Below are 9,481 nucleotides of genomic sequence, written 5' to 3' on the forward strand. Positions count from 1 at the left end.
TTGGGAAACACTGCTTTAGTTTTAATCAAAGACACTGGAGGATGAGCAGACACAATACATATTTATTTTCTAAATTTATATCCCATTCACTGCAAAACAGCACCCTGGAAGGATCACAACATGCATTACATAAAAAACTACTAAAGCATGTTCTTCCACCTGTCCTAAATGTCTTCGGTCAAGGCTGATCTTCAAAAGTTGCAGAAATTTTTTTTCACCTTGCTCCAAAATTAATTGATGTTGGTACCAGCCTGCAGGGAAGTGTGTTCCTTCTATGGGGTACCACCACCACCAAGAAAGCCTTACTCAGAGGCCCAGGCATCTAGAACTCATCATGATTTGAGCAAAAAGGCTTTTTTTTTTTAATATAAATTTTTATTACGATTTTCACAAATTTTTAGAATAATACACAAAACATAAAACATAGAAAAAACATACAACACGTATAATTTCAGATCTTAATTTCTTATAACTTACTTTCCCGACTTCCTCATGCCTCCCCTTTCTGTATTCTCATGTCTAATTAATTGGTCAGCAAATCCTTCCCTTATTTTCAATTTAGTTTTGTTAACCCTCATTTTCTTTAATCATAACCATTGTTGCTATTTAACCCCTAACTTTCTCATCCAGCATCAATCTAACATTCGCTAATTTTTGAATATTTCTTTAGATAGTCTTTAAATTTTTTCCAATCCTCTTCCGCCGTTTCTCTTCCCTGGTCTCGGATTCTGCTTGTCATCTCCGCCAAAGTCATATAGTCCATTGAGCAAAAAGGCTTTAGTCACAGGCAGGACATAGTAGACACAAGAAGGGTTGAAGGAATAGCCCCTAGTGGTATTGTCCTTCCATTTGATTGATAGCAGGTCACACTTCCCTGTTTCCTACTCCATCATGAAGAGTTCTGATAACAAAGATTCTTCCCACCTAAACAGAATGGAAGAGGATCGCTTTCTGCTATTGCATGTGTAGCTTGTTTTGCAAGCCTCTTCCAATGAAGGGCTTCTAAATGGGACAGATTAAGGTCAGAAAGGAATCTCTTACTCCCTCCAAATGGAATTGCAACTAATCTCTGCACACTAGTGGCTTTGGTCACAGCATTGATTGCATTTTTGATTGGGACCCGTTTCTAACAAGCTTTGGCATGTCTGCAAATTAGCTCATCCTACCCGTGATGGCTGGTAGCTACAAAAAACAGTCACAAAGAATGCAGTAGCCAGAAATGAGTTTAGGGTAGAAATTTATTAGGTAGCCCAACACACAAGCCCCCAAAGCCTTCTACATCACTCATTGGTTAGCTATTTGTTTCCCATAAAATACTTGCCTCTTTTTCTTCAAGTGAAATGGATATTTCAATGTAATTTTAGACCTTTAGCCTGTTGACTTTATTCCAACTTAGTAAACCATTAGAATCATCCAGTCACCTAACCCTGAAAGCCACTAACTTTCAGCTACTACTGTTTTTCCATATGCTATTTTAGCAGGCCAAGGTTTTTCCCCTCCCCCTGCTGTTTGCAAATTTTGTGTAAGGGGGGGGGAGGGATGGTGGAAGTTTCCAGTTTCAGATGAATAGCAGTCCTCCAAATGTTCAGTAAGTTCTACTTCTTGGGATTCTTGGGATTTCTTTCATATAGCTCATAGGCAGTTTCCTCTGAATGGGCTGCATCACAGAACAATCCAATGAAGTCAATCTCCAGCTGAAATGGACCGTTTACTTGGTCAGCTATAGTGAATCCTAAGGTACTGATCTGTTTAAAAACAACAACAATGCATAATTTGTAACGGCATTTTCCAAATTATTCCTTGAATTAACATAGACATGTGGAGGCCATAACGCTTCTCTACAAGGATTCATTCATATTTTTTAATGGTCACTGATTGTCAGCTTATAAACACCTCAGAAAACTGGTCTTGGTTTATTGGTAACTAGAAGGTATACAAATGTATGGCAAATAGCTTTGGCTGAGAAGCTAACAGGTTAGAAACGGGACAATTTCAATACAGACTGGTATTGCTTCATTGCACACATCAACAGTCACTAAAACTACAACAAACTCCAAGCCAAACCCTACGTTTGGTCCTCCAGCTTTGCCTTCTCTTCTGATTCTACAGCAGAGGTTCCAACAGGAAAGAAGGACCCATATGAGAAGAGTTCCTCTTATCACATACTCTAGTTCAGGTTCAGCCCTCCTGGGACTTTTCAATCTCTCTGGTTCTGCTATAGGCCTTCACTGGGAAGGTACTTAAAGGACTTGGCACTGGTCAGCACATAAGCTCCCTGCACTTTTTCTTGGAGAGCAACAGGGCAGCTCTACAAGTTAGCCAAGAGCTAAGCGCAGGTTTCAAACATGGAATTTGTATAAAGCACTGAAAGCTATTGCCATTTGTCTCTGTAGAGCAGGGGTGTTCTGCAGTTCAAAAGTTCTTTGCAGTTCACAATTAGTCTAAAGAGGATGGGGTATGGAGGGAAATTCCAAAAGAGCACCATCAGCATACAATTTGCGGACTTGTTTCATTGGACCATATAGTTAAAATCTTGCACTTTCAAGTAGCAGATTTACGTGCAAGAATATTTACCTTATCTAACCAGAGTGCATGTTGGTTATCCTGGATTCTCCCCCGGCTTGTAAAAAAGAACTTGGAAAACGGAATCTGCCAATAAGAAATTATTTGTTATTATTGTTTATTAAATTTATATACTGCTCTTCACAAGATCTCAGGGCTGTTCACAGAATACAAGTAAATAATTAAAACAACAGCAATAACCTCCTCCTCCCTTTAGTCAGAAGCAAGCATATTTTAAGTAACTGGTAGCAAGTGCCTTCATGCAGCTCATAATTTCATATTGCGATTTTCATAGTGGTGCTGGCTCTGAATACAAAGCAGGTGTGTGTGTGTGCTCACATTGGGATGGCTATGTAGCTAAGTTTTTTCCTACCCATTACTATTTATAATCCACACTTGTGGATAATGCAGCATTCTCTCAACTGATTAGAACTGAAAGCACAGTTATGTACAAGAACAGGAAGATCTTTAAAAGAACAAAATAAGGTATGGGGAAGCTAGAATGAAGGATTGGTCAAGCTATCTGTTTAGGGGGAATTACCACAGGTAAATGGAAATCTGCATGACAAAGACACATATTAACACCTGATATTTTCAACACTCTATATAAACTCAACAGAATAATGCTGCATTCATGATTGGTGTTCAGTAGTAGCAGAATACTTTTCAATAAAGCTTCGTTTTTTAAAACCATATTACTATTAACAATGCAAGAACTGTTATAGTTTCACAATGCTTAGCCTGCAAATCAGGAGAGAAATAACTGAAAGTGTTACTGCAATTTCATCCTAAGCAATAATTCTGAAAATACAACTCCATGTGACCACAGTCACTCCTGTGCCAAATACGTATCTCCCAAAATAGCCTTGTCAGTAGTTTGCTGAAGTCTGCAAAGAAGATACAATTGTGTACAGGCTATCTATATGCTTAATTAGCTATTATTATTTTAAAAATTTGTAAGGTAAAGGTACCCCTGATCATTAGGTCCAGTCGCGGACGACTGAGGTTGCGCGTTCATCTCACTCTATAGGCTGAGGGAGCTGGCGTTTGTCCGCAGACACCTTCCAGGTCATGACTAAGCCAGAGAACCAGAGCAGCGCATGGAAACGCCATTTACCTTCCCGCCAGAGCGGTACCTATTTATCTACTTGTACTTTTGGTATGCTTTCAAACTGCTAGGGTGGCAGAAGCTGGGATCAAGCAACGGGAGCTCACCCTGTCGCGCGGATTTGAACCGCCGACCTTCTGATTGGCAAGCCCTAGGCTCTGTGGTTTAGACCACAGCGCCACCCACATGTGTAGACTGCCCTTAATCCATACAGGTACTAGGGCATGATACAAATAGGTATAAACAAACTTAAGCATACCACAAAACCAGAAAACATCGTAAAACAGTAAGAAGTAACCAAAAACAGTAAGAGAAGACTAAAATGCCAACATTAAAATACCTAGCTAAATAGATATAGACCTGCTGCAAAAATGAATGGAAACTACAGGAAACCAGTTCTTTCAGGGTGGGTGCAACCTCATGTAAAATTATACACCTAATTCCTGGACACAAACCAGCTACCTACAGAACCTCCATCTTGTCAGGTTTCCGCCTCATTTACTGGCCCTCATCCAGCCGACTACCAAATCCAGGCACTAGCTCAGCACCTTGACTAGCCGCCCTCACAACTCTGAGTTTATTTACCTAGAAACTGTGTCCATTTATCTTCAGCAGCCTTCTGTGGGTTTCCACTTATCTCTCAAATGCTTAAAACTTTTAAGCCTGAAACCGGTGTGGAAGTACCCATAAAATCATTCTGTTTTTCACTTTTATAATTATTCCTTCTACATGTTTAAGTTTGTAAAGCCTAAAAACATCCATTTGGACTTATTTTCTATGCCCTACATATTATTTGATTTAAATAAATAGTTTGTCAGCTTACATTTCCTTTAAACTACAGAAGAGGGACAGATGGGACTGTAGGACCTCTTTATCAGGTCAGCTGAGAGACCAGCTCCCTCAACTATCATTGTTTACAACCATTCTACCAGACTATATAAGTGGGAAAGATGGAACTGCAGGATCGTTTCCATAGGTTTTGGTGAAAAAACTGGAACTTTTGGCTTTTCCTCTTTACATCTTTCCATTCCAGCTGATCCCTACAAGAACTCTATAGCCTGAGCTTGCTTTCCCGCTTTTTATTCCTTTTCCTTTTGTGTTGCCTCTTGGATTGTGAACATACCTGTAACTCAATCTGGGAACCTTTTTTTGCCTGAATAGTGGGATAAAATGTTTTTAATTTATAGCCCATGTCTATTGAATTTTGGACAACTATTACTGGTAAGCCAGAGGTCCTTCAGTTGCTTATTTTCCACATGACAAGTAATACATTTTTTACACACCTATGGAAATACTCATTGTATTACCTTGATTTCCTCCCAATACGGGCCCCCACGTGTGAACATGAAGTAATTATAGATGTCATCCTTCTGATGAGAGAAGTATGGGTCTGTATAGATGTTTACCATCCAGGGTCTACCATCACCACGAACACGCAGGACCAGGGTATTGAAATTTGACCAATCATAAGGCTTCTTTCGATCAAAAGCCACCTACCAAAATACAAGATATTGCTCTAAGCCAGAGTTTTCCAAACTTCTCATGTTGGTGACACATTTTTCAGACATGCATCATTTCTTGACATAAAAAATCAGTTTTACTAGCTAACTAACCCATTCCCAGCCCCAGGCGGAGCTTGGGGAGAATTTTTGCAAGACACATCTGTACACTGCAGCCAACTAACTGACTAACATGTCTCAATGTACAATTTGAAAAGCTCTGTTCTAAGCCTTCCGCTGAGTCAAACTTGACTTCCCCATCCCAACTAAGCTGCTTCAGTGCACTCTGAACATGTTTACACACTTTTATTGTACTGTTAATGAACTTTAGTTTTTCCAGGAAGTTAAATAAATATATACAATTTTACCAGATTTTGGAAGATTACATTACAAACTCACATTTAAGACCATGTTTTAAAGTATTTACATTTAGTTTTATTTAAGAAGCACATAATTACAAATTAGTAGGTAAAGGCTTTGAGGAAATCATGCTTTGTGCCTTATGCTTTACTCATTATCCATGTAATTTGCGTGACTGAATAACATGCCTCAAACATAATATTCTTTTTCAAAAAGTGATAAAAAATAAGCTGGAGTAGAACTTGGTCAAAAACTGAGTCACATGTCTTAACATAGAACTCAAAAGACATATCTTTAAAATGGCATGTTTGTATACTGTATTCACCTTCTCACAGTTGTGGCAGCAGGAAGAGTATTTGGTCGATTACACAATGCTGAGCATGCTCTATAAATCAAGGTCAGTACAATTTTAATATATCTGTACATTAAGCAAACACTGTTGCACACAGACCAGCAACAAATGTATCTCAGATTTATACCCTCCTCCCCTTATACCAGTGGTGTCCAGACTTTTTTCAGAGAGGGCCAGATTTGATGAAGTGAAGGGCCGTGAGGTTTTTTTAGGGTTGAAGCTTTTTTTTTAAAGGATTTTTACCCCAGGAAATAAACTGCCACAAAGGCCAGATTAAACCCCTGAAACGGACTTTGGACTTGCCTGCCTTATACAGTTGTCCGTTCCGACTTTCGTTCCGACGTTCAGAAACCAAGGCATGGCTTCCAATTGGCTGCAAGAAGCTCCTGCAACCAATCGGAAGCTGCAGAAGCCGTGTCAGATGTTCGGGTTCCAAAGAACATTCACAAACCGGAACACTCACTTCCGGGTTTGTGGCATTTGGGAGCCAAAACGGTGGACTCACAAAGCGTTTGGGATCCAAGGTACAACTGCACTGTATACAACAGTAATGTTTTATATCAAATATAACTGATCTGTAGAAAGGACTTTATGATCTGAAAATAGAGACAATGTATGTACAGTCATACCTCGGGATAAATGTGCTTCAAGTTAAGTATTTTTGGGTTGCGCTCCGCGGCGACCCACAAGTAACAGAGAGCATTACTTCTGGGTTTCACTGCACGTTCATGCGCAGACGTCACATGCATGTGCGGAGAAACGCAACCTGCGCACGCGCAGGTGCGAATTGCGTTCGCTTCAGGATGCGAACAAGGCTGTGGAACGGATCCCGTTCGTATCCCAAGGTACCACTGTACTTTTGTAACACACACACACACACACTCTCTATATATATAAAGAGCTTTCATCACTAAAAGCTAATTCCACTCCTGCTTACATAGTGCTCCTAGTTTGAAGCAAAATGACTATTACTATACTATATACTCACCAGTCGAGGTTTCGATCTCATGGAGCAGTAACCACTGTACCTGGTCTCACCATCACGAGGTACTGTAGTATTAATGTTCCCATACAACAGGGCAGACTGGTTATTCTTGCCCAGCTGCATATAGATTTCACTTTTCCCTCCAATTTCAACATCAGATGAGATTACCCATTTATCCAAGTCTTCTTGACTACGAAACTCCCAAGCCACTCTTGTCTGTTCCAGCATGTATTGCTTTAGTGGACGTCCCTCAGGTCCTTTCACATGATCAGTTACTTCTTTCACTAATCGTCCAAAATGTGTCTTGATTCCTTCCACTCCCTTCTGAAAGCTGAAGTCTATTTTCTTCCAAGGTGGGGTTTTGTCAGGAGGTGTCCCTGGTCTCCTGTAGCTACTGTACCATTTTAGATTGCAACTATCAACAAGAGGTCTAAACAAGGGACACAAGCAATTTTGCCAATGACATTTCTTTAGAAGACAGGCAGCATCCAAAATCTTGAGGGATGCAGCCATAATAATATTCACAGAAAACTAGAATCTTTTGCTTTCCAACAAACTTTTATTTTAAAAAAATAGTGCTTTCAATCCCCGATTAATGTTGTTTGCTTCCATCTGCAACAAAAGGAAATGAAATATTTTTTGAGCAAACATGTTGGCTTAATTTATTTTCCAAAGCTACAGTACTAAGATTTGGGTATGTGCTTAACTTTATTACCTTAAGTGGAATTATTGGCACAGAGTCTGAGGATAATCCCTGCCTCATAAATAAGAAACAGGTATCACATTGCCCTAGTTCAATATTATTATTTTTTAAAATTGAGTGTAATAAGTATATTGTATCCAATTAGAAGCAGACTGTTTTTCTCTTTAAATGCAAATAAGGGAGTGCACACCCATCTGCACACGCATACTCTTAGCACCATGGAAAGCGTTTTTGAAATGTACTCCAGAGCTGCCGAAAAAGCAGAGATGACAATGGCAGTCATGCCCATTCAACAAAAACTCTTGGTTTAGGAATAAGCTCTTTAGGTGGCCTTAAGAAAGACATTAACAGCTCATCCTCCATGTGCAATATGGGAATATTAGCCTATTTTCCGTGGTTGTTGTAGGTGATGCTGAAATAGCGAACATGAAGTACTTTGAAAACTCAAAAGGTATCACTACTAAATCCTAATCATATGGAAAATTAGTTTATAATCTTAAAATTTTGACAGAACAGTTTTAGCTTCTGCACCATCTAGTCACCATCTAGTTCATTATTTATTGTTGGCTTTTTCACTGTATCTTGTAAGTTTAAAAAGATTACTTTTAGTAATAAAGAGCAGACTAGAAATGTTTTAAATAAATGACAACTTTAGGAAAACTTGAATCTGAGGAAACAACTTAGTTCTAACTGGAAATACCAAATGAAAAACTATGGAAAAACTATGTTCACCCAAGAACATCCTTCACATTTACAAATTGAGAAAAGAAGTCGATCAGTAAGTCTTCTGAAACTGTGAATAAATAACACACTAGACGTGGCATGTGAATATAAATAAAAGAAGAGGCAAACGTTAAGTACAGCGCTATCACTACGCAGCTATATCCAGACTATCAACGGTATTAAGAGAGAATTCTTCCTCACATCGACAGTTTCCGTGCATATTAACCAACAGACGACAACGGACGCCAGCAGTACTCGCCACACCACCCTTAGAGCCTATGTACCCTAACCTAAGGTTTTAATGCTGCCTGGTTTAGCTGAATAGTTGTGCCCTGTTTCTAAAATGAGAGGCGCCAGGGCATAAGGCTGCGCGAATCGGACGCCCTTTCGTCTGCTAGTCCTGGAGTTTCCTGAGCTAAACCACCCGGGAAATGTAGCGGAACATTTAGCAAGGAAAGCCCACCGTTCTTGCATGCAGGCAAAAACGGCCACAGTCTCACATCCCCGCTTCACGCTCACAGTAAGACCCTCACCTGCCTTCTGCGATGCCTCCACGCTCCGCCAGTCCGCCGCCGAAAGCCGTCCGTATGACCCCCGAGACCGAGTGCAGCTGGCTCCGCTCTCCAAGGAAACAAGAGCCTCACACTCAAGGTTCCGCGCTGCCCACGGGAGAGTTCCTGGCCAAGCGCCCCCGGAACAAAAGCTCTCCCTCCTTCGGCTAAGAATTAGCCCAGAGACGTTATCGGCCCCCTGAGAAGGACGAGGGACACTGTTGCGTTACTCTCCTCACTTCGCTATAAGGAACGGTCGCAAATCAGTCTCATGTAGGCCTACGAAGTACAACAGGCTTCAGGAAGTCCCAGTAGGCCAAAACCTAGAAACGGCCCTTTAAGGAGAGCCCGGCTCATAGAATGCTTTTACAGTACGACTGAGGGCTCGTTTATTCCCAAAATGCTGCTTTCATTTCTTCAGGGGAAACAAGACCCAGCGCACTCCCTGCCGCCCCCCCCCTCTCGCCCGCGCGCCTCTTCCTTGCAGCGCCATCTTCGAGGGCCAGGGGCCGGACCCAACTGACGCGGGACCGCCTCTTTGTTCCACCACAACGCCCGCCCCCTCCCTCCCCGTTCCGACTGGCCACTGGCCCGCCGCTCCTCGGCCCCGCCCCCATTCGGCGCCAGGCCCTTCGCCC

General features: G+C 41.2%; 1 protein-coding gene across 2 annotated transcripts; it reads right to left on the reverse strand.

Annotated features, from left to right (window-relative positions):
* Positions 1-1,220: 1,220 nt before the first annotated feature.
* NDUFAF1 (NADH:ubiquinone oxidoreductase complex assembly factor 1) lies at positions 1,221-9,356 on the reverse strand. Of its 2 annotated transcripts, none has more exons than XM_081907014.1 (5): positions 8,830-9,356; positions 6,870-7,478; positions 4,978-5,163; positions 2,575-2,649; positions 1,221-1,745 (listed from the first exon to the last, which is right to left on the reverse strand). In XM_081907014.1, exons 2-5 carry the CDS (start codon positions 7,377-7,379, stop codon positions 1,596-1,598), a joined length of 921 nt encoding a protein of 306 aa, XP_081763140.1. In that variant the 5' UTR covers positions 7,380-7,478; positions 8,830-9,356; the 3' UTR covers positions 1,221-1,595. The 2 variants fall into 2 exon arrangements, with proteins under 2 accessions (XP_081763140.1, XP_081763139.1); XM_081907013.1 differs by having other exon boundaries at positions 8,826-9,356.
* Positions 9,357-9,481: the final 125 nt, after the last annotated feature.

This window comes from Podarcis melisellensis (assembly GCF_964234715.1).
Source record: "Podarcis melisellensis genome assembly, chromosome: 1".
NCBI classification, from domain to species: domain Eukaryota; kingdom Metazoa; phylum Chordata; class Lepidosauria; order Squamata; family Lacertidae; genus Podarcis; species Podarcis melisellensis.